The sequence below is a fragment of the Ceratotherium simum genome, chromosome 19 (assembly GCF_057802395.1).
Source record: "Ceratotherium simum simum isolate JZ-2026a chromosome 19, ASM5780239v1, whole genome shotgun sequence".
Taxonomy (NCBI): domain Eukaryota; kingdom Metazoa; phylum Chordata; class Mammalia; order Perissodactyla; family Rhinocerotidae; genus Ceratotherium; species Ceratotherium simum.
Window position 1 is genome coordinate 9,727,579 of NC_141918.1, and position 25,765 is coordinate 9,753,343.

Below are 25,765 nucleotides of genomic sequence, written 5' to 3' on the forward strand. Positions count from 1 at the left end.
GAGCATTGCCGAGGGCAGTCAGAGACAGGGTGTTTCCCTTGGCCAAAAATAGGTGGAGGGAAGACCTGGATGTGACTAGTTTGCAGGACCTCCTCTATCTCTGACTCTGGAGTCCACACAGTATCTCTCTATTAACAGACCATCTCTCTGTTAAGGCTCACCTGCTCTTGCTTTTAGGCCTTAGCTGGGTATGCCCTTGACTTGATTTCCAACCCTGTAGGAACTGTAGAAGAGGCCTTCTGCCAAGGCAAGGGTTGCTTTAGTTTCAAGATCTATTCATCATTCATTCATTCATTTACCAGAAATTTATTGAGCAGCTACTATATGCCTAGTACTGTGCAAGGTACTGGGGACATAGGCAAGAAACACAGAATACCTGCCCTCAAGAGGTCAAATTCTTAATGAGGGTGCCAGACAAATAAAGAAATGGGCATAATACAGAGTGAGAGGGAAGATGGAGAGAAGCACTCAGTCCTCCAAGAGAACATTCTAACTCAGATTGGAGGAGTCAGGGAAGGCTTTTTGCAGGAGGTGGCACCGTACATGCTTCATAAAGGGCCCAGAAGATTAGGCAGGTAGGTTCCAGTTCCAGTAATGCCTGAGTAGCTTGTTTCAGAATAACCTTGCCAATAACAATAATAAAATCTGGACAAAATATAAAGAATGACTATTGGAAGGCCTTGGAGAGTGAGCATTAGAAAAAAACAGAACTTTTGGCTGTTGAAAGAAGGAACCTTCATTAGTTTGTGTCTATGGTTACTTGGCTTTCCACCTTAAGTCTTCCACTCTACAAGTATGGTATATCTTTTCATAAACTAAGGTCTTATTTAATTTCCCTTTGCAGTGTTTTGAAATTTTCAGTGTATAGGTCTTGCACATCCTTTGTTAAATTTATTATTACGTATTCTATTTTTTTTGATGCTATTGTGAATGGAACTGTTTTTTCATTTTCTTCTTGTTTATTGCTAGTACATAGAAATACGGTGATTTTTGTATAAGGTCAGTTGAAAGGAGTCTTTTTTAACAAAGTGCTGTGACAACTGGATAAACATGAGAAAAAGAAATGAACCTTCGCCCCAGTCTCATCATGGATCATGTACCCAATGGCATGTACACTGGAACAGCTCCTAGAACAGCTCTGTCTAGTGGACCTTCCTGTGATGATGGGAATGTTCTCTGTGCTGTACAGTTAGGGAGCCACTGGCCACAGGTGGCTATTGAGCACTTGAATTTTGGGTAATATGACTGAGAAACCAAATTTTAAATTTTACTTAATTTTAATTAATTTACATTTAAATAGCCACTTATGGCTAGTGACTACTGTACTGGACAGCACAGTTCTAGAGGAAAGCATAGGAGAATATTTTCATGATTTTAGGGTAGGTAATTATTTCTTAGATAGGATATAAAAAGCATTAAGCATAAAATTAAAATGTTGATAAATTGAAAAAATTGAAATTTAAAGTTTCTGCATACCAAAAGACAACTTGAAGAAAATGAAAGTGAAAGTCACAGATCAAGAGAAAATGTTTGCAATACATACATCTGACAAAGAACTTATATTCAGAATATATTACAAAACTTCTACAAATCAATAACAAAAAACAAACAACCCAATTTTAAAAACGGGCAAAAGACTTGTACAGACACTTACAAAAGAAGGTAAACCAGTAAGCACATGAAGATGCTCAATATTAGACATCAGAGAAATGCACATTCAAATCACAATGAGATGCTATTTCACCCTCACTAGAATGGCTAATGTTAAAAAAACTGACAACACCAAATGTTGACAAGGATGTGGAACAACTGTAGCTCACATACATTGTGGTGAGAGTGTAAAATGGCACAACCACTTTGGAAAACTCTGCAGTTTCTCATAAAGTTAAGCATACATCTGCTGTATGACCCAGTAATTCTACTCTTAGGTATTTATGCAAGAGCAATAACAACACATATCTACAGAGAGACTGTTCAAGAATGTTCATAGCAGCTTTGCTCACAACACCCTAAACTGGAAACAACCCAAATGCCCTTCAACAGCAGAATGAATAAACAAATTGTAGTATATTAATATGATGGAATATTACTGAGCCAGAAAAAGAACAAACTATTGTTACATGCAACGACATAGATGAATCTCAAAAACATTATACTGAGCAAAAGCATCCAGACTCAAAAGGCTGTATGTTGTATGATTCCATTTGTATAAATTTCAAGAACAGGCTAAACTAATATGTGGTGATACAATTCAAAACAGATTGCCTGTAGGAGGTGGAAATTGACTGGAAGTTCAAGAACAAAGCTAATCAATGGAAATAGAAATCAGAGCAGTCTCGCCTGAAGGGGGTGGAAATTGAATGGAAGGAAACTTTCTAGGATAAAGGAAATATTCTGTATCTTGATTGGGGTGGTGGTTACATGGGTGTATACATTAATAAAAACACATTGAATTTTATACTTAAGATCTATGGATTTCAGTATGTAAATTTTACCCAATGCTAGGGTGAATAGAAACTGAATTGAGGCAAGCTGTGTCTGGGATCACAATTTTTCACGTACAGGTCCTATAGTTTCTCAGTCAAGGAAAGAAAATAGGAATGAAAGGTCGATCTGTTGAGTATTTAATGTTTACCAGACTTTAAGAGTGCAAAGGTGAACTTTCCCCTTGTACTTAGGGATGGAGAATCAGACAAGTTGCACTGTTTTCACACCAAGATCATCAGGGGAAAGATCAGTGGGAGCAGGGTGGGCAGGGAGGACATCTCAGAGGGGCCGGAATGTCCACTGCCTTGGCTGTGCCCTGGGGAGGGACAAAACTCCCTTGGTCTGCTGGGCCTGCGTTCTTCAGCAAGGGTGGTTAATGGAGCCAGTTCTGAGTGCTGAGATCATGTAGCCTGTGTTAGGGACGAGCTGCCGCACACAGTTGCGTTTCTGGTCTTTTACACTCAGTTGAAGCCCCAGGCAGGCAGAAAAGCTATCACTCAAAGCTCCTTAGCCCTGGATGGGGAATGGAATGGGCCCCAGCAATCTTAATCATGCTTTTCCCAAACATGTTAAGCCCCTCTTTTCCTAGGTGACATTTCCGCTTATTAGGTCACAGGTTGCTGGCACACTCATCCCTGTTCTTAAACATCATTTAAACCTGAGTGAAGCGACAATTAGGGGAAGAAAATCATTTACTGAAAGATAAGACCACTTAAATTTGCATTAAAGCAGAAGTCAGAGTCCCTCCAAAGTGATTTTTCTCTGAATTCTGGATACATGACCTAGTGAAAGTTGTACTCTTGTGTACGTCATTGATCTTCGCATCACATTTGCTCAGCAGGCAATGAGATTTGTTAACTAGGCTTATTACTAAAAGGAAAAACTCAGGCTTCCGAGAGGAATTCCTTGTCTGACGTCACCCAGGTAATTATGGTAGGAGATGGATCTGCTATAAAAGTTCCTCGGCTGGCTGGATTGCAAAACTTCTAGGATTACTGACCTCTGAGATCCAAGTGACTCTTGATAATCTGGAGGTTAGTATATATGGTCATATTTTCCAGACCTGTAAATGAATCCATGTCCCCTGCCCCATGGGAACTTGGTCATAAGCACTTTATCCTGAGTGATGGGATGGGAAGGAAGAGACTTAAGACCTGAAATCACTGAGATTACACACTTCAACATAGACCCTAGAGCCTAATTTTTGTCAGATTCTGTTCTAGGTTTGAAAATGTGTTCAGACATGGTTCTTGCCCTTAAGGAGTCGCTACCTGTGTGTGAGCAACCTTGACAAATCTGGAGAGGGTGGTGATTAGATGGGATATCAGATTATTCTATTTGTCCATGCTCTTTCTTTCATTCATTTGTGGGACTAATTGAGTTATTTTATTCATTGATTCACTGATTTATTACCACTGAATTGCTCATTTGTTCCACACTAAATAGGACAAGGAATTAGGGACCTGAGTATTATTCCCACTCCTATTACTAACTGGTTGTGTGACTCCAGTGGGCAATCTGACTGCTCCTTACCTCAGCTTACACATTTGTAAAATGGGTATAATAATTCTTGCCCGAAATGATGGAACTGGTCAGTTTGGAGAATCAAGTGAGATAAAGGGATATGACAATGCTTTGACAAATCTGTAACTCAGCTCTGTGAGACAGTATTGTTTTAGTTCAGGCCCACCTGATGCGGGTCAGTTGTTCTAAACTTGAGTATGAGTAGTGATCCTTAGGGATTCTGTGAAAATACAGATTACTGGGCCACACCTCCAGAGGTTCTGAGGGTCTGTGACCCAGGATTCTGCATTTTAAGAAGCACTTCAAGTAATTCTGATATAGATGATCCAAGAGTCCCACTAAAGACACTAGAGTATGATGCAGAATATTCGGGGACTCCTCAGCAAGATGTCTCTTTTCAGGAGGGTCCAGGGGCCTCGTCTTTGAGATTTGCCTTGGGTTTATTTGTACGTGTTCAGAAGTGATGTCTCTCAGTTCTGATGTTTGTCTGCATGCTCTGTACAGGGACTTACAATAGATACTCAATGGAAATATGCCGGCCTGCCCTACATGCCAAAAACTGCAATTCTGCAGGTGAATGAGCTGGAATGTAAGCAATCTTTTATTTTCCTTTTCTTTATAGCAATGCAGAGTCTTCAGAGAAGAGATTCAGAATGAACAGCTTTGTGTCAGACTTTGGAAGACCTCTGGAGCCAGATAAGGTGTTTTCTCGTCAGGGCAATGAGGAGTCCAGGTCTCTCTTTCACTGCTACATCAATGAAGTGGAACACTTGGACAGGGCCAAAGCTTGTCACCAGACCACAGTCCTCGACAGCAATGTTCAACTCCAGGAAGCCATCAGAAGCAGCGGGCGGCCAGAGGAGGAGCTGAACAGGCTTATGAAGTTTGACATCCCCAACTTCGTGAACACGGACCAGAACTCCTCCTTTGGGGAGGATGATCTTCTGATTTCAGAACCACCTATTGTTCTAGAAAATAAGCCAGTTTCCCAGACTTCATACAAAGACCTGGATTGAGAAACATGCTCTGTAGAGTGTCTTCCTGAAGATGTGGGTTTTGTCTTTGTATAGCAAGAAATCTCCATTCACCAAAATTGTGTGTGTGTCTGTGTGGGTGAGAGACACAGAGAGAGAGATGGAGAAAGACAAAGAGACAGAGAGGAGAGCCCCCTCAGAAGAGAGCTGATTAAGCCAAGATTTATGCCTTTAAACACAGTTGGGGGTTTTTTTAGATCAAAGTATTTACACTGTCTCATCTTCCTTATTGAAAAATTTGGCCACGTACTCGGTGTCAGCATTCTTGAATGGGGGTTGGCATACTGTGTTCCAGTCTGGCCCTGCTGCTACCATGCTCTACCTTTAGCAAGTTGCTTTACTACTCTGGGCTGCCATATTTTAACTGTAAGTGAGGAGTCTGGAGTAGATGATCCATTCCAGCTCTAATATTTTGTGAATCTATGACTTTCCATCCAGAGTAGGCTGGGATATACCTGAAGTAGTATAAACTAGGGCACTGCCTCCTATCTCTTGTTGTAGAATCCTCATGTCTATACCTTCCACTCAACCCTCAACTGAGCCCAGCTTTCATCAGGGGCCCGAGTATCTACCAGGATGTGAGGAGACTTGTCTCACACAGACACTGTGGCTAACATTTCTGTTGGTTGAGCTGAAACAGCTCTTCTGAGGACCTGTAGCCGCTCATGCTCAAACCTGGGGGCAGCCCTGCTGCCACCCCCCCAGGACGAGTACCAATCCATGGTACATCACATGGCACTTCTGTCCCCAAGAAATGTAGGGAAGGTTGTCAGCTGAGTGAGGGAAGGTGCCTTCAGTGTCTCTGTGTTAATGTATCTTTGTCTGGTTACACTGCTGTGCCATTGGCTATGGAACAAGAAAAGTGCTATTTGCCGTGCTATTCACTTGGCAGATGCATAGGTGATGGTCATGTGGCTAGTGTGTGGGCGTTGAGCTGAGATGGTGAATGGGTTGTAAATAACCCACCAACAGATATTCAGGGTGGCCTGGTGCAACACAGAATTAACCCCCCACACTGGTATTGGAAACAACTTGGCTTTGCACACAGTTGCATGCATGGCCAACTGCTAAACTCTGGGTGGCATTTTCATTATGAATTTGTTCACCACTGTCTTGCTTAAGCTAAAAAATAAATGTATTTGAATGCACAGGAATATTCTCTGGTTCTTTGTTTTCACGCATCCGGTTTTTTTCATTTCCTTTAAAAACTATTCCATGTTTGTAATGCCTCCTAATTTCTGTCATCTCTAGGATCCCAGTGGTCTGAGTCATGCACCAGATTTCATTTAGGAATTATTCCACCAAAACAAATCCTTTTCCCATAATATCTTTTGAGGAGAATAATATTCTTTAAGACTCTAAGACTAAACAGTAGAACAAAGCATGGAATATTTCTTGTTATTAACACACATTCTTGCAAATAGATACTTGCTATTTTCATTAAAGAATGCTGATTTATTAACTTTTACTAATATGAATATTATTATTTGTAATTTAAGTAACCAAATAAAACCATGGGCTATTTCTTATTAAGATTCAAAACTATTTAAGTGGTATCTTATTTAGAAGTAGATTTATTAGTCAGAAGACTGAAGAATATTTAAGTTGGAAAAATATCCATGACTATACCATCATTTTTATTAACTAAATGTCAAGAACCGTGAAGGGTCTAAGATTTTACCCCTCTTGCAAGCTAACAAGTCAGCCTGGCGCAGTTTGTGGATGCTGGCAGGAGACACAAGACTCCTTGATCAGAGACAAAGAACTTCATTACAGCACAGCAGGCAGCATGTGCTTCATGTTCATGTTGGTTCCTGACTTCATTTCCTATCGCTGTTGTAGCAAAGTACCACAAACTTAGTGGCTTAAAGCAACACGAATTTATTCTCTTATAGTTCTAGAGTGCAGAAGTCCAAAATCAGTGTCAGCGGGTTGAAATCAAGGTGTCATCAGGCCTGTGTTCCATCTGGAGGCTCCAAGGAAGAATCTATTTCCTTGCCTTTTCCAGCTTCCAGAGGCTGCTCACACTCCTTGGCTCATGGCCCTGTATCACTGCAACCTCTGCTTCTACTTTACATCTCTGTCTCTGATCATCCTGTCTCTCTTATAAGGACCCTTGTGATTATATTGGATTACCCATGATAATCTCCCATCTCAAGATTCTTCATCACATCTACAGAGTCCTTTTTGCCATGGAAGGTACCCTATACACAGGTTCTAGGGATTAGGACATAGACATGTCTAGGGGGCCATTAGCCTACCACAGTCTTCCCTTTGGTCCTAAAGATTCATGTCCATCCCACGTGCAAAGTACATTCATCTTGTCCCAACATCCTTCAAAGTCTCAATTACTACAGCATCAACTCAAAGTTCAACGTATAATCTGAATCTTATCAGCTCAAAAGTCCCAAATTTCATCATCTTAATCATCTAAGTTGGGTAGGGGTGAGACAGACCCTGGGTATGATTCATCCTGGGGAAAAATCCTATATCTGTGGAACTGTAAAACTAGAAAACAAGTTATTTGATCTCAAAATGCAATGGTGGGACAAGCATAGGATACCAGTTACAGACATTCCTGTTAGAAAGGGAGAAACTAGAAGGAAAAAAGGAGTCACCAGTCCCAAGCAATTTCAAAATTCAACTAGGCTAACTCCATTACGTTGCGAGGCCTGGAAATAATCCTCTGTGGCTTGTGGCTTCACAATCTCAGCCTGTAGCTCTACTCTTGAAATCATCCTTCCTTTTTCTTGAAGGATAGAATGTGTTTGTAACTGAGTAGTTTATCAGCCTGTTTCCTGCACATGGAATTTTGCGAGTCTGACAGCCTTCTTTCATCTTGTCCTCTCTCTGTCCCTTAAAGCCCAAGTTGGCGGTGCTTCTGCTGGTATAACATTCTCAAGAACATTGTGAGTCTCCCCAATATGTCACGTATTCATTCCATTAGACAAGAGGCACAAATTACACCACAGAGTCATTCCTTGTCTTGAGGCAAGGGCATGACCGTTTGTAACTCCAAGCCAGTCAGCATAAGGTGGCTTCTGCTTTGATTAAAGGTAATTCTCTAGAAAAGGGGGCACCAGTGGGCCAATGGGAATGACACACTGGATAGTAAAGGAATACGGATAGAACACTACCAGTACCCTTTTATAAACAATAACTAGTGACATTTATTTGGCACTAAGTAGCATGCTAAGTTAATTTTTGTAACCCTTCTATGAGAACTCTCAACACAGAGGCTTAAATGATCCTTTTAAATATAAGTTGTCAGGTTAATTCTCTGCTCAAAACCCTGCAATGGCTTCCTGTTTCACTCAGGGAGGAAGCTGGAGTCCTTACAATGACCTCAAAGCCTCCTCCCACCCCCTCACCCCCCAGCTGATCTCTTCTGTTCTCCTCCTGGCTGACTCTGCTCTAGCCACTCTGGCCTCCCTGCTCTCCCTTGAAAACATCAGACATGCACCCATCTTAGGGCTGTCGTCCCAGCTGGTCTCTCTGTCTGGAACCCAGTCTAACACCAATCCTTAAAAGTGCAGAAGCTTTCCCAGCTGACTTGCAAGTCAGAGGGAGATGCGACCATGGAAGAATGCGCAGAGAGCTGCAAGGTTGCTGGCAATGATGCAAGAAGTGGGGGCAGAAGCCAAGGAATGGGGGTGGCCTCTAGCTGGAAAAGCAAGGAAACATTCTCTCCCAGAACCTCCAGAAGGAACGCAGCCCTGCTGATACCTTGATTTCAGCCCAAGGAGAACTGTGTTGGACCTCTCACCTACAGATCTGTAAGATGATAAATTTGTGCTGTTTTAAGTCATTAAGTTTGTGGGAATTCGTTAAACAGTAATAGAAAACCAATATAGGGAGGATTTGTGTAAGAGATTAGAGGTCTGGATGCAGTGTGGAGAGGAAGGCTGGGGCCAGACTGACTAGTGCCTGGAAGGCTAGGGTAAGGATTCGGACGTTTACCCCAAAAAAACTACGGGGGAAAGTGGGAGGGTGGCGTGCAGCAGGCGGAGTTTTAGGAAGAACTACCTGGCGATGCTTTCTGAGGGCTATGTGGAGCGAGGAGAGCATTAGGGTAGAGGAATCAATTAAACCTCTGCCAGAAAAGTAAGGAGAAAAATGGTGAGAGGGCTTCAGTGTAGTGGCTATGGGAATGGAAAGGGACAGATAGATATAAGCATTATTTTGAAGAAATTGGCTACAGGTTTGAGGACTCCATGTCAGGGAGAGTTAGTCAATTTATGGACTGAATGTTTGTGTCCCCTCAAAATTTATATGTTGAAACCCTATCCCCTGTGTGATGGTATTGGGAGATGGGGGCTTTGGGAGGTGATTAGGATTAGATCCGGTCGTGAGGGTGGAGCCCCTATCAGTGGGATTACTGACCTTGTAAGAGTCCCAAGAGAGCTTGCTTCCCTCTGTTTTCCACCATGTGAAGATACAATGAGAAGACAGCCATCTTCAGGCCAGGAAGTGAACCCTCACCCAGACACCTTGATCTTGGACTTCCCAACTTCCAGAACTGTAAGAAATGTTGTTCAAGCCACCCAACCTATGGCAATTTGTTATAGCAGCCTGAATTCACTAAGACGGTCAAGAATGCCTCATAGTTTAGAACTGACTGGAGAATGTTGAAACCCAAGGGAGTGGGCAGCTGGTTTCAGGGAGAAAAACAAGGAGCTGGTTTCAAACTTGCTGAGTTTTATGAGGACATTGGGTAATTCAGGCAGGAATTGGGAACAAGGGCTGGCATTCAGGAGAGAGGAAAGCTAGAGCTGCAGATCCATCCAACGTTATGCTGTTTTCCTGCTGGTAGTAGTAGCTGTGCCGTGAGTATGAGAGTGGATATGACCTCTGGGGACTGGGGGCGGGGGGTGGGGGGCAGGGGTGGGAGAGGGTTGTATTTGTAGATGGAGGTCAAGGGACAAAAGAAGGTGACTAATTTACTAAGCCCCTACCGTGTATGAGGGACTGGGCTGCCGTGAAGGCTCTGACCCCATGCCGGGGGAGTGAGCACCTGCCTGTTCTCATTAGGGCTCCTTGCACACAGCCATGAAAATGAGAAAAACAGGTAAGATTATGGGCATGCAAATATGTGATTACTTACTCTGAATGCCCAGAGCTGGTGGGAGGAAAAAACAAGATGCCTCATGCCACTCAATCTTCTCCAATACGCAGGCTCAATTTAACCCTTAATCTTTTCCTCATGACTTCATTTTTGCCTACCTAACAAATCCTTTCCAAAAATCCCTTCCAGACTTTCCTCCAAGGAGTTAAACACGGGCCACGTGCAGTTCTACTTCCATTATCTGTCCTCTGCACCAGGACTTTCTCATTGTAATACCATCACCCCAAGGTGGGGACCATTGGCAGGGCAGCCAGGAGGGGTCAAGTGCAGGGCAGGTTTACTGAGACCAGCTCCCCTGGGACAGACTGCCACTGTGTTCTTGCCTCTTCACTTTTATGCTCCAAGGATGCACACCTGCTACAGTTATCCTATTTTTTTTTCTGCTTCTCCAGAAAATCTAGTCTATTTCTCTTGTTCCTGAATTTACTAACAACTTACTTAATCTACTAATGAAACTCAATGCCTCTCTTCTTTCTGTAGATTTCCCCTCAACAAACTGATTTCTTATAACAATGCTATAAAGCAGGCGTAGGTGGAAAAGAATATATCCTCCCCTATTTGTACTATTTAGGTGGTTGTGATTGAAGCTTTCAGCAAACCAGGAGAGAGAAAAATGGATCTACTATGGTCTATGGTTTAGACTAGAGGGGAGAATAGGTTAATTAGGATAGGACCTAATCCCTTACCAAGCTGGACAGATGCTGAGAAGGAATACATGTGTTCTTCATTAAAGATTCTTCTAGGGAAACTGAAAGGGAAGGCTATATTAATGGGTTCAAGTACTGAAACAGAATTATCAGTAATTTGGAGGGAATAGAAAACTTTCCAACTTCACTCTTCCCACCATTCATTGCTAAGGAGCTGTTCAAAGCAGGATGGCCATTGAACAGCTAAGTAACTACAAAGCGTCTGTCTTATTCCGAGTAAGATTACCTCTTAGCCTGCGGATCTTGGACCTACCTAATTAGTCCTTAGTAGGTATGAGTGGGAAAAAGGAACATCTGTTTTCACCTTCTTGGCATTTAGTCATGAATTTAGGATTTTTGCAATATGGGAATGGAACTCCAACATGAAAGCCCAGATTTCTCAGGGTTGATGGGTAGATACCAGTTATGGAAGCTACGGGCTCACAAGTATTGGATCCAATCAGAAATCTCTCTGCACAAAAGCAGTGGTGACAGCAGCAAGCCATGTATCCTGATAAGGTTCCTGAAGGGAAGTCCTGTGGATGCAGTTGCCTTATGACATTGTGAAGAGGATGGACTTGGTGGGAGAGGATTGGTAATTTCTGGAACTTCAATCTTCATAAAAGCCTTCCTATTCATGACAGCCTATTTATGTCCATCTTCTGTGTTCTCATCCTGGACCCTTAGGGCAATGACTGAGGAATGGGGTATGGGTCCTGAGGCTTTTAGTTGTAACCAAGAGTTCTGATGGAACTTATGGATCTTTAATCTGTAAAGAGAACTGAAGCTTATTCCAAAATAGAATACAGAATCCTCATCAAAATAGGATGCACTTTTGCTGTAATAATCTATTTGATACTTGCACTTCTTGTGTTTCAGAATCAGCCATGTTTGTGATTGGGATGAACGGCCCATGGATAGAGAGTCAGGCAAAAGGACAAAGGGAGGGATGGGTGTAGCTATAAGTTAATAGGTTTGCAGATAAAAAATACACAAAAGCACACTCAAATAATAACCAAAATAGTTTATATTATACTTTAAAATTCTTTCATATAAAACATAGCAAACTATAATTAATGCTTTTTCTACTCTCTTAGGAAAAGCACATTAAAAAATGTTAGAAGTTAAGACTTTAATTGCATTCCTTATATTTAACAATTTCCACATTTCACATTTGCTACCCATAATTTCACCAAGATCTATTTCACCTGTCCTTTATAAACTCACTCTGCAATTACTATTCTAGAATTGCACTTACTGGTGTATGGTTATCAAGCACTTGGAACGTGGCTAGTTCAAACTGAGATGTGCTGTAAATATAAAATACATCAGATTTTGAGGGCTTAGTATGAAAAAAAGAATGTAAAAACTCAATCTTTATATTTTAGATACATTAGATTACATAAAGTACCAAAATTAATTTCATCTCCTTTTTATCTTTTTAAATGTGGCTACTAGAAAATTAAAAACTACATGTCGCTCACACTATATTATTATCGGACAGCACTAGGCTAGAACATTTGAAAACAAAATGGCTATAGCTTCAACTTACCAATGTCTTATACACTCATCATCTGCTTTTGGAAATGGGAATTGTAAAATAAAATAACAATCTGGCTACTTTTATGCATGCTTTGAATTTTTTCTAATGAACATATACTACACTTTTTAAACAGAGAAAGTAAGAATGTTATTAGATTAAGACAATGAATAAATCAAATTCCCCTATTACTTATGAAATGTATTTTGTACCTTATATCAGGTGCAGAAATGAGGCAGCTAGAGGTAGGAGTGGAAATCGGGGAGAACACGAGAGAGTTCAATATCTACTTGTACAGAAGTTACAATTCCCGGCTAAACTCTGGTGGAAGCTCTAGGACTCAGGTGGCTGTCCAGGCCACTGTGCTCACATTCCTCTGTGTTTCTGTGAGAAAGAGCAGCTGTTTTTCTGGCACCAAGAATTAAGAATGAACACTTCGTCAATAATGGCAGAGTATGTGGAATTTTCTTTTCTTTCTGTATCTAGCATATAAATGAGACCTTTTACAATAAATCTCACTAGTTCTAGAATCATCTGACATAAAGGAACCTGTCCATAAATTATTTAAAATGTGACTGGCTAATGATTTTCAGTCAGATGCACCATAATGACTTTTTTTTCTGTATTGGTTAAGGGCAATTTATTTTGAAATGTGTCTTTTGTGTTGTCTGCTTTCTGGCAGCATACTGGAACACTTGTTTTCAAAAGCTTCCTCTGACAGCGGCCCAATCCCATCCACCGTCAGGCCTTTTGGTGAGGTCAGATGAAATCCGAGTTTCTAGTAATGCTCTGGTGCGTGCACTTCATCTGCAAGAGCAACGGGCACGACCACCCCCCGCCGGTGCAGCTCTCGGAGAACATCTAATATCGAGTCTAACTCTGTGCGGAACTTGTCCAGCTCGCGATTCTTCAACTGTGCGAGTCTTTTCCATTTCTCAATTTCTTTGTTTTGCTCAGTTTCTACTACTTGGCGTGTTTGCTGTATTATCTGCAAATAAAAAAACTCCACTTTACTGTTACGGTTCATAGTGGGGGTGAAGAACATTTAACAATCTCAAAGAACTACAGTGGGACAATGCCGACTATGGTAAACCGGTGACTCGTATGTCAGAGGGGAGGGAGACAGAGTGGGAGCCTTACCTAATAGGCTCCACTGTGTCAGTACACAGGCTTGCAGGTGAAGAGGGTAAGAGGCAGTAAATCTAGTGTCTAATTCTGTTGGGGGTTAGGGAGTTTTACAGTCTTTTTTAAAGCTGTGAATAAAAAAATAGTACCATTTAAAGCATCAGAAATTTCTAATACCTTGGTACGAATCCAAACATCCCCAAAATGCCGTTCTTCTTAAGAACAGCAATCGAGATGCAATCAAGACAGTTTTAATGTACAACACATCTCATTAATGAACTGCATATTGCAGCAGTAGAAATGGTGATGATAAAAGCACACACACAAAGCGTCCATCGTGTGCCAGGCTTGACTGTAAGCGTTTTACATATGTTAACTCATTTAATCTTGCCAACACACTAGGAGCAGATTCTATAAATTTATCCCCGTTTAACAGGTAGAGAAATGGAGGCACAGATAAGTCAAAAAATAATTTGTCCAAGGTTCACACACAACCCGTTGGAGGCAGAGTCAGGATTCACACCCAGGAAGCCTGGCCTCCGAGTCCCGGCTCTAACTACCACACTACACTGCCTTGCTTATGTGAATCAACTTCTTCAACTGTGAAACGAGGGTATCTGTTGATTAACTTACAATACAGTTCTTATAATTTCAAAATACCCTAAGGGAACCGTTAGTCACAGAAAACTAGACATACAAAAACTAGTTAAGGCAACAAAACCAATAATGTTTCTAAATATTAAACATGCTGAACCTCTCCAAGATAATTTTTACCTATAATTCTGCCTGGCTATAAAATAACTTCATAATTCCAAAATTTAAAAAAGGCAATTCAGAAATATTGTATGAAGAAGTGCTGGAGTTAAGGGGAGTACAAAATGCTGTATGAATGTTCAATTCTAAGCTTTAAACGTTATACTTTGAAGATTTTGGATGTCTATTATCTATTTAAATTGTCATTAAAATTTTTCCCCAGTTTTACTGAGATATAATTGACATGTAACATTGTGTAAGTCATACAATGTAATGAATTGATATATGCATATACCGTGAAACAATTACCACAGTAAGTTTCGTTAACAACCATCACCTCATATAGATTCAAACTTTTTTCCTTGTGATGAAAACTTAAGATCAACTTTCTTAGTAACTTTCAAATATACAAAAGAGTATCGTTAACTATAGTCATCATGCTGTACATTACATCCCCAGAACTTATTTATCGTACAGTGGAAAAGTTTGTATCTTTTGACCACCTTCACTCAGTTCCCCCACACCCACCCCTGCCTCTGGCAACCACTAATATTTCTGTTTCTATAAACTTGGTTTATTTAGATTTCACGTATAAATGAGATCATACAGCATTTGTCTTTCTCTGTTTGACTGACTTCACTTAGCAAAATGCCCTCAAGCCCTATCCATGTTGTCCCAAATAGCAAGATTTCTTTTTTTTAAATGGCTGACTACTATGCCATGTATATATATGGTGTGTGTGTGTGTGTGTGTGTGTGTGTGTGTATACACACCATATTTTCTTTATCCATTCATCCATCAGTGGACATTTACATTGTTTCCATGTCTTGGCTATTGTAAATAATGCTGCAATGAACACAGGGGTGCAGATATCTCTTTGGGATAGTGATTTTGTTTCCTGCAGATATATACCCAGAAGTAGAACTGATGGATCATATGGTAGTTCTATTTTTAATTTTTTGAGGAACTTCTATACTGTTTTCCATAGTGACTGCACCAATTTACACTCCCACCAACAGTGCACAAGGGTTCCCTTTTCTCCACATCCTCACCAGCACTTGTTATTTCTTGTCTTTTTGATAAGAAACATCCTAACAGGTGTGAGGTGATGTCTCATTGTGGTTTTGATTTGCATTGCCCCAATGATTAGTAATGTTCAGCACCTTTCCACGTAGCTGTTGGCCATTTAAATATCTTTGAAAAAATGTTTATTCAAGTCCTTTGCCTGTTTTTTAGTTGGATTATTATTTTTTGCTATTGAGTTGTATGAGTTCCTTATATATTTTGGATGATAATCTCCTATTAGATGTGTGGTTTCCAAATATTTTCTACCATTTCATAAGTTGCCTTTTCATTTTGTTGATGGTTTCTTTGGTTGTGTAGAAGCTTTTCAGTTTAATGTAGTCCCACTTGTTTATTTTTATTTTGTTGCTTGTACTTTAGGTGACATATCCAAAAAGTCATTGACAAGACCCATTATGAGGAAATTTTTTCCCTATCACTTCTTCTAGGAATTTTATGGTTTTGGTCTTACTTTTAAGTCTTTAATCCATTTAGAGTTAATTTTTGAGTGATGTAAGACAGGGTCTAGTTTCATTCTTTTGCATGTGAATATCCAATTTTCCCAGCACCATTTATTGAAGAGACTGTCTTTTCTTCATTTAGTAATCTTGGCTCCCTTATCAAATATTAGTTGACTGTATATGCATGGGTTTATTTCTGGGCTCTTGATTCTGTTCCATTGGTCTATGTGTCTGATTTTAACGTGAGTACCATACTGTTTTGAGTAATGCAACTTTGTAACGTAGTTTGAAATTAGGAAGTGTGATGCCTCCAACTTTGCTTTTCTTATTCAGGACTACTTTGGCTATTTAGAGTCTTTTGTGGTTTCATATGAAAACAATCCCATTTACAATAGCATCAAAAACAATAAAATAAAATACTTAGGCATAAATTTAACCAAGGAGGTGAAAGATCTGTATACTGAAAACTATAAGATATTGATGAAAAAATCTGAAGGCACGAATAAATGAAAAGGTATCCCATGTTCCTGGATTGGAGGAATTAATATTGTTAAAATTTATTCCCAGGTATTTTATTCTTTTTGATGCAACTGTAAATATGATAGTTTTCTTAATGTCTCTTTCTGATACTTCATTATTACTGTATAGAAACATAACACTTTTGTTTGGTGATTTTTGTATCTTGCAACTTTACTGAATTTATTAATTAATTCTAACAGTGTTTTGGTGGTCTTTAGGGTTTTCTATATATAATATGTCATCTGAAAACAGTGACAGTTTTACTTCTTTTTGAATTTCGATGCCTTTTATTTCTTTTTCTTACCTAATTGCTCTGGCCAGGACTACCAATACTATATTGAATAAACGTGGCGAAAATGGGTATCCTTGTCTTGTTACTGATCTTAGAGGAAAAATTTTCAGCTTTTCACTGCTGAGTATGATGTTAGCTGTGGGCTTGTCATATATGGCCTTTACTATGTTGAGGTATATTCCCTCTATACCCACTTTGTTGAGAGCTTTTAATCATAAATGGATGTGGAATTTTGTCAAATGCTTTTTCTGCATCTATTGAGATCTTATGATTTTTATCTTACATTTTATTAATGTGGTATATCATGTTGATTGATTTGCAGATGTTGAACCATCCTTGTATCCCTGGAACAAATCCCACTTGATCATGGTGTATAATACTTATAATATATTGTTGAATTTGGTTTCCTAACATTCTGTTGAGGATTTTTGCATCTATGTTCATCTGGGATATTGACCTGTAATTTTCTTTTCTTGTGGGGTCCTTATCTGGTTTTGATATCAGGGTAATGCTGGTCTCATAAAATAAGTTTGAAAGTGTTTCCTCCTCTTCTAATTTTGGAAGAGTTTGAGAAGAATTGGTGTTAATTCTTTGAATGGTAGAATTCACCAGTGAATCTGTCTGGTTCTGGACTTTTGTTTGTTAGGAGGTTTTTGATTACTAATTTAATCTCCTTACTAATAATTGGTCTATTCAGATTTTCTATGTCTTCATGATTCAGTCTTGGAAGGTTGTAAGTTTCTAGGAATTTATCCATTTCCTCTAGGTTGTCTCATTTGTTGGTGTGTAATTGTTCATAGTGGTGTCTTATGATCCTTTGTATTTCTTTGGTATCAGTTGTAATGTCTCCTCTTTCGTTTCTGATTTTACTTATTTGAGCCCTCTCTCTTTTTTTCTTGGTGAGTTTAGGTAAAGGTTTGTCAATTTTATTTATCTTTTCAAAGAACCAGCTTTTACTTTCATTGATCTTTTCTTTTGTCATTTTAGTCTCTATTTCATTTATTTCCACTCTGATCTTTATTATCTCCTTCCTTCTACTAACTTTGGGCTTTGTTTGTTCTTCTTTTTCTTGTTCCTTGAGGTGTCAAGTTAGGTTGTTTATTTGAGATTTTTCTTGTTTCTTTTCTTTTTTTTTTTAAAGATTTTATTTATTTTATTTTTTGCCCCCAAAGCCCCAGTAGATAGTTGTATGTCATAGCTGCACACCCTTCTAGTTGCTGTATGTGGGACTCGGCCTCAGGATGGACAGAGAAGTGGTGCCTCGATGCGCACCCGGGATCCGAACCCGGGCCGCCAGCATCGCAGCGCGCACACTTAACCACCAAGCCACAGGGCCGGCCCTTTCTTGTTTCTTAAGGTAGGCATTTAGTGCTATAAAACTTCCCACTTAGAACTGCTTTTGCTACATCCATAAATTTTGGTATATTGTATTTCCATTTTCATTTGTCTCAAGGTATGTTTTGATTTCCCCTTTGATTTCTTTGTTGACACATTGGCTGTTCAGCAGCATGCTGTTTAATCTCCACATATTTGTGAATCTTCCACTTTTCTTCTTGTAATTGATTTCACTTTATACTGCTGTGGTTGGAAAAGATGCTTGATATATCAGATTTCAATCTTGTTAAATTTAGTGAGACATGTTTCGTGGCCTAACATATGATCTCTCCTGGAGAATGTTCCATGTGCACTTGAGAAGAATGTGTATTCTGCTGCTTTTGGGTGGAATGGTTCTGTATAAATCTATTAAGCCCATCTGTTCTAATGTGTTGTTTAAGGCTGATGTTTCCTTATTGATTTTCTGTCTGGATGATCTATCCATTGATATAAGTAGGGTATTCAAGTTCCGTACTAATATTGCATTGCTGTCAATTTCTCCCCTAGGTCTGTTAATATTTGCTTAATAAATTTAGATGCTCCTATGTTGGATACATAAATATTTACAAATAATATATCCTCTTGCTGGATTGAGCCCTTTATCGTTATATAATGCCCTTTTGTCTGACCCCAGAGCTCCTGCCCATAACCCCCAGCTGTGACTCATTCTACAGCAGCATCAGTGACAGTGCTAGCCACCGACGTGACAAAGGTAGCCAAAACTGAGCAAAGACCCCATCTGCATAGTCCCTGAAACAAATGTGGTCCTGACTGATTACAGTCTTTTTTTTTGTTTGGTGAGGAAGATTTGCCCTGAGCTAACATCTGTTGCCAATCCTCCTCTTTTTGCTGAGGAAGATTGGCCCTGGGCTAACACCCATGCCCATCTTCCTCTACTTTATATGGGACGCCGCCACAGCATGGCTTGATGAGAGGCGCATAGGTCTGTGCCCAGGATCCAAACCTGTGAACCCTGGGCCGCCGAAGCGGAGCACACAAAATTAACCACTATGCCACTGGGCTGGCCCCTACAGTCCTTTTTTTAAAGTCTGTTTTGCATGATGTAAGTATAGCTACCCCATCTTTTTTTTTGATTTCCATTTGCATGAAAGATCTTTATTCATCCCTTCACTTTTACTGTGTGTGTGTCCTTACATATGAAGTGAGTCTCTTGTAGGGAGCATACAGGTGGGTCCTGTTTTTTAAATCCATTCAGCCACTGTATCTCTCTCTCTTTTTTTTTTGTTGGTGAGGAAGATTAGCGCTGAGCTAACATCTGTTGCCCATCTTCCTCTTTTTGCTGAGGAAGATTGGCTCTGAGCTAACAGCTGTGCCCACCTTCCTCTACTTTATATGTGAGACGCCTGCCACAGCATGGCCTGAGGAGCAGCACATAGGTCTGTACCCAGGATCCAAACTCGCAAACCCCGGGCTGCCAAAGTGGAGCGTGTCAACCCAACCACTATGCCACTGGGCTGGCCCCACTCTATGTCTTTTGATTGGATTTGACCATTTACCTTTAAAGTGATTATTGATAAGTATGTACTTATCGCCATTTTGTTAACTGTTTTATAGTTTCTCTGTTCTTTTCTTCTTCTCTGGCTCTCTTCCTTTGTCATTTGATGATTTCCTTAGTGGTATGCTTAGATTCCTTTCTCTTTATCCTTTGTGTATCTTCTATAAGTTTTTGCTTCATGTTACTGTGAGGCTTACACAAAAGACATATTTATAACAGTTTATGTTAAAAGTTTGAATGCATTCTAAAGCTCTACATTTTTATTCCCCCGTTTTGTTTTTTATGTCACAATTTATATCTTTCTATGTTGTGTATCCTTTAAAACTTAGTTATTACAGTTGTAGTTATTTTGACTGCTTTTGCCATTTAACCTTCCTATTAGCTTTATAAGTGATTAACTCACAACCCTTACAACATTAAATCATTCTGAATATTACTATATATTTACCTTTACCAGCAAGATTTATACTTTCATATGCTGACCTGTTACTAATTAGCGCCCTTTTGTCTTGGCTTAAAGATATCCCATGAACATTTCTTGCAAGGCCAGTCTAGGTTATGCACTTCTTTAGGTTTTGCTTGTCTGGAAAACTCTTCATCTCTCCTTCAATCCTGAATGACAATTTTGCTGGGTAGAATATTCTTTCTTTCAGCACTTTGAATATATCGTGCCACTCCCTTCTGGCCTGCAAAGTTCCTGCTGAAAAATCTGCTTATAGTCTTATAGGGGTTTCCTTGTATGTAACAAAATTTTGCTGGTTTTAAGATTCTCTCCTTGTGTCTGACTTTTTATAATTGTGTCTGTGTCTTGGTGTAGGTCTCTCTGGTTTCATCTTATTTGGAACTCTCTGGGCTTCCTGAATCTGAATGCTATTTCCTTCCTCAGGTTAGGGAAGTTTTCTGCCCCTTTCTTTCTGTCTTCTCCTTCTAGGACCCCTGTAATGCAAAATTTGGTTCTTCTGATGGTGTTCCATAAATCCCTTAAGCTATCTTCCTTTTTTAATTCTTTTTTTCTTTTTGCTGCTGTGAGTTCCACTCCCTTTGCCTTTGAGTTCACTGATCCTTTCTTCTGCTTCATCTAGTCTGCTGTTGAACTCCTTTGCTGCATTTTTCAGTTCAGTTATTACAAACTTCAGCTCTGTGACTTCTATTTGGTACTTTCTTATAATTGTCTATCTCTTTGTTGTTCTTTGTTCATCCATTCTTCTCCTGAGCTCAGTGAGCATCTTTATGATCGTTAAAACTCTTTATCTTTTGAACTCTTTATCAGGTACATCACTTATCTCTGTTTCATTAAGCTGTTTTTCTGAGGTTAATATCTTGTTCTTTTTTTTGGACTATATTTCTTTGTTTCTTTATTTGCTTGACTCTGTTGGCTTCTATGCATTAGATAAAACATCCTCCTCTCCCAGTCTTGAAGGAGTGGCCTTGTATAGGAGATGAACCTTATCATTTGACACTGCCCTACGTTTAATCTCTCAAACCTCTGTGATTGTCCAAGCAGCATATTTTATTTTTAGTGGCTCCCAGAAGTTGATGGTATGTAAGACCAGTCAGTGTCCCAGAGGGGAGGGTCTCAGTCAGCACCTAGATTCAGGTTGAGTGGAAGCCAGACCCTCTGGCAGCAGTTTTTAAAATATGCAAATATATACAGTTCTGTGGGACCAAAAGAATAAGCCCTGCGGGCCACCAGAGTCAGGCAACCTAGAGGTGTCCCGTGGGCATCAACCACAAAAATTGGAGTGCCAGATGAGGTGACAAGCTCTCTTCTAGGAGATACCAGTGACCTGGAGCGAGGTAGAGGGAGAGAACAAAGATGGCTCCTGCCGGCCTCTGTCCCTGGAGAGTACTTCAGTAGGCTCCTAGATGTGTGTTAAATTAGATGCCTGTCCCTCAGGTAGATGCTTTAACATAAATATGCCTCTATCACGGAAAGTCTAGGCACTTTTCAGTGAGCTGCCTCTGCACTGCACCTTTGGCTGGCAGAGTCTGCCGTGTGTGAGCCCTTTAAGAACTGTTTCTCAGTTCACTATAGCCTGTGGGTCTCCTGGATGCAAGCCCCATTGGCTTTCAAAGCTAGATGTTTTGGGGCTCATCTCTCAGGTGCAGGTCTTAATGTTGGGGTGTCCAATGTGGGGTTCAAACCCTTCACTCCTCAGGGAGAAACTTGTTTGGGGCCTTTGAGTTTCCTTCTGATTGTGGACTGCAGTGCTGGGGGTGGGGTTTATGGCGAGCTTGTGTCTTAACCTCTTCTACCAGCTTCAGTGTGGGTTTTTTCTCAATCACCTGGTGTGTAGGAGTTGCTCATCTAGTTTTTGGGTTTTTTTCCCAGAGGTAATTGTTCCATATGTAGCTGTAGATATAGTGTGGTCATGGGAAGAGATGAGTTCAGGATCTTCCTATTTGCCATCTTAAACTGGAACCAAAAAGTTGACTTTTGACAACTTAATTATAATGTGTGTCAGTGTAGCTCTTTTCAGGCTCAATCTGTTAGGCTTTATGAATCTGGATGTCCATTTCTCTCCCCAGGTTTGGGAAGTTTCAGCCATTATTGCTTTAAATATACTTTCTGTCCCCTTTTCTTTCTCTTCTCCTTCTGGGACTTGCAAATGTGGATACTGTTTCATCTGATGCTGTCCCATAAGTTCTCAAGGATTTCTTTACTTCTTCATTTCTTTTTCTTTTTTGCTCCTCTGACTGGATCATTTCAAATGTCCTATCTTCCAGGTTGCTGTTTCTTTTTTCTACAGGTTGAGTCTGCTACCGAAGCTCTCTATTGAATTCTTCAGTTCTGTCATTGTATTTTTCAACTCTAGGATTTTTTAATGGTTTCTGTTACTTTGTTGAACTTTTCGTTATGCTTATGCATTGTTTTCCTAATTTTGTTTAACTGTCTTTCTGTGTGTTCTTGTAGTTCATTAAACTTCTTTAAGAGGATTACTCTGAATTCTTTTCAGACAGTTCACAGAACTCCATTTCATTGGGAGCAACCATTGGAGCTCTATTAGTTTCCTTTGGTGGTGTCATTTTTTACCAGATTTTTCATGATCCTTGATTTTTCTGTTGGTATCCGTGAATTTGAGTAAGTGGTCTCCTCTTCCAAACTTTATAGGTTTGCTTTGGCAGACAGTCCTGTGCCAGTCAGCTCAGCTTGTGGTTCTGGACAGGTCGGCTGGTAGTGTCCCTGGCAGGTGGGGCTTACTATCAGGGTCTCTTCTTTGGGTGAGGTCACTGCCTGAGCTCTGGGGTCAGGGTGGGGGTGCTGCTGGCTGGGAACAGTTGGATAGGACTGGTGGCTTCCCTGCCCAACTGCAGCTATAAGATGGACTCCACAGTTGCCTGGATTCTCTAGTTAGGCTTTCGAGTTAGGCTGGACTGGGTACTATACTCAGCAGTCGATGGGGTTATGAATTAGCTTCCTTTCCCTGGCAGGGCAGCAGAACAGGCCCCAAGGCCAGCACAGCTCTTTGTTTTGGAACCTGAATCAGGCAGAACTGTGGACCAAGTTACCTGGACAGACAGGGCCACTAAGTCAGTGGCTTAGCCCTGTAGACAGGCATAGCTGGTGGCTGTGTTTTCTGCTCAAGTGCTCCTGTAAATGGGGCTGTACAATGGGCTACGCAGCTTCCCACGCACCCTGGTTCGGTTTCCTGGTGGGGTGGGGCTGGTAGCTGTTTTCAGCCGTAGGTGGGGCTACAAATTAGCTTCCCTGGCCAAGCAGTGTGGCAGAACAGGCTCTAAGGCCAGTTCGTTGTTTGGGGTCCTGAATCAGGTAGAACTGTGCACTGAGTTCCCTGGCCAGACAGGGCCATTGTCTTGGTTCTGCAGATGGGCACAGCTGCTGGTTGGTATCTCTACTTGGGCACTGCTTCAAGGAGGAATTCAGTCTGCCAACATTCAAGTGCTGGTTGCTATAAGTCCTATCCCTCTTCTCTGTCACAATCTGATCTCCAGTGGTCAAGCCCACAGATTCCCCTTGAAATCCCCATGAGGTGAGACCCGAGTGGGCCTTGTGATCCACATGGTAGGGTAGCTGCATGTCCATGCTGGGCTCTTTCCCACTGGAGAAAGGGTAGGCCTCAGGGAGCCTCTTGGTGTGGTGCTGTTTCAGCCTGGGGGAGGAGCGATGCCATCGGAGTGTGGCAGTTCCTCTTATGCTTCTAATGCACTCTTTTTCAGTCTCTGTTGTCCAAGGAGGTGCTTCTGCCTCACCCTTTTGTTCCGGGATTTTCATAATTGTGCCGTGTCTACAGATAGTTGCAAACTGGTCTTTTTTTGAGGGGGACTGAAGTTGGAAACGACCTATGTCACCATCTTGATGACATCCCAATTGAGCATATTACCATACTGTATATGAAACTGAAATCCATCATCTCTATAAACCAAAGATGTCCTAAAGTACTATTACAGTTTTGCTTGCGCAAATAAAAGTCTAACTTTATAAACCATATTAATACATATAGTTTTTCAACAAATATACATATACAATTTATTAATCACACAGCATGTGTGTATAACAAGTAAGGAAGCTAATGTTAAACATATTTACCAACAACTTACAACCATTTTTTAGAACAGGCATTATAAAATGGCACATATGGGTAGGCTGCGGTGAAATGACGCCTTAATCTACTATGGCTGATAGTTTCTTGATATACACTGTGTTTTTAAGAGAAGTCCACAAATCAAAGCCTCAGAGTAAGAATGAGAAATCAATTACATCAATCTGTTTGTCCTCCATTTCACATTTCTTAGTTCCTATGATGATAAATCTTGACATGATTAAAGGGACTTAGGCTATCTCTGTGGTACCAGGCCAACCATAAAGCTCTGCATGTATGTGGTATTTTTTTCAAAGAATAAATGTACACTGTTTTAGACTGAACGTTTGAGTGTTTCCCCATGCCCCCATTCATATGCTGAAGCCCTAACCCACAGTGTGGCTGTATTTGGAGTAAGGAACTAATTCAGGCTAATGAGGTCATAAGGGTGGGGCTCCAATCAGATTGGATTAGTGTCCTTATAAGAAGAGACATCACAGAGCTCTCTTTCTCTCTACGCTCCCTGCCTCACCCTGAAGCACATACACCAAGGAAAGGCCGTCTGCAAACCAGTAAGAGAGCTCTCACCAGAAACCGAATCAGCTGGTACCTGGACTTCTGGCTTCCAGAACTCTGAGAAAGTAAATTTCTGCTTTTTAAGCCACCCAGTCTGTGATATTTTTGTTGTGGCAGCCCAGCAGACTAATACACTGTGCAAGCAAAGCTAAATATCAGCACCAAGGCAAGTGCCTAAAAACACATCATGCCCTTACTTCTCCCATTTTTAATTTCTATTAATTTATCTGTTTGTAATTAAGTTCAGTAATTATGATGTTACTAGTGCTAGGCATACAATATTTTAAATGATCACATTTTAATATATATCTATTTCTTAAAAACAATTATTGAAATGACTTGAATATGGAACATTATTCCCAGAGCCCTGTTCCCAGGGTAAAATGCCTAACTTTTTAGGCGCCCATCAATAATTAAGAACACAATACAAGTTGTTTCTCTATTTTCCAGATATAAGACTTCAATCTTCAAGTATTTGAGATTTAAAGTCTTATTTTCTCTTAAAAGCTATGCATTTATTTTTAACAAGATCAAAATACAATGGAAACCCTTCAAGGTAAGTTTTGCTAGGGATGACAAAACTATAGCAAACTGGAGGTATTTAAAAGTGAAGAACTATGGGGCCGGCCCGGTGGTGTAGCAGTTAAGTACGTGTGCTCCGCTGTGGCACCCGGGGTTTGGATCCTGGAGCGCACTGACACGCCACTTGTCAAGCCACGCTGTGGAGGCGTCCCATGTAAAGTGGAGGAAGATGGGCATGGATGTTAGCCCAGGGCCAGTCTTCCTCAGCAAAAAGAGGAGGACTGGTAGATGTTAGCTCAGGGCTGATCTTCCTCACAAAAAAAAAAGTGAAGAACTATACAAATATGTAAATGTGATGTACTACTTTACCTGTTGAAGTTCCTGCTCTCTTTGCTCATGTCTCATTTCCATCTGTTTAATTTTCTTTTCTAAGCCCATGAAATGTTTCATCTCTGGTGTATGGTTTTCTTTGGCTTCTCTCAATTCTTCTAAGAGTTTTGTGATCTAAAATTGAGGAATGAAGTAAATGAAAAACTATGATCAAAATGGAATAATTCATTTTAAACAGGTAGTCTTAAGAAGCGAGAATGTTTGCCATATCTGCTTTGCATAAAATTTCTCCAGATAA

General features: G+C 40.5%; 2 protein-coding genes across 8 annotated transcripts in view; one reads left to right on the top strand and one right to left on the bottom strand.

The window, feature by feature from the left end:
* Nucleotides 1-6,191, top strand: part of MRAP2 (melanocortin 2 receptor accessory protein 2) — a 46,312-nt gene extending 40,121 nt beyond the window's left edge. For both annotated transcript variants that reach the window (XM_087443736.1, XM_087443737.1), the window contains one exon: nucleotides 4,634-6,191. In XM_087443736.1, coding sequence (XP_087299862.1) covers nucleotides 4,634-5,027 — 394 coding nt within the window. In that variant the 3' untranslated portion in view covers nucleotides 5,028-6,191. The remainder of the gene's footprint in view (nucleotides 1-4,633) is intronic.
* A 5,674-nt stretch (nucleotides 6,192-11,865) lies between these two features.
* CEP162 (centrosomal protein 162) overlaps nucleotides 11,866-25,765 on the bottom strand; it is a 91,128-nt gene continuing 77,228 nt past the window's right edge. For 5 of the 6 annotated variants that reach the window (XM_004422082.3, XM_087443838.1, XM_087443839.1 and 2 more), the window contains 2 exons: nucleotides 25,507-25,641; nucleotides 11,866-13,384 (listed from right to left, as the gene is read on the bottom strand). In XM_004422082.3, the coding sequence (XP_004422139.1) occupies nucleotides 13,175-13,384; nucleotides 25,507-25,641 (345 nt within the window). In that variant the 3' untranslated portion in view covers nucleotides 11,866-13,174. Of the gene's footprint in view, nucleotides 13,385-25,506; nucleotides 25,642-25,765 lie in introns of those variants that run through there. The other variant, XR_015555217.1, reaches the window with a different exon arrangement.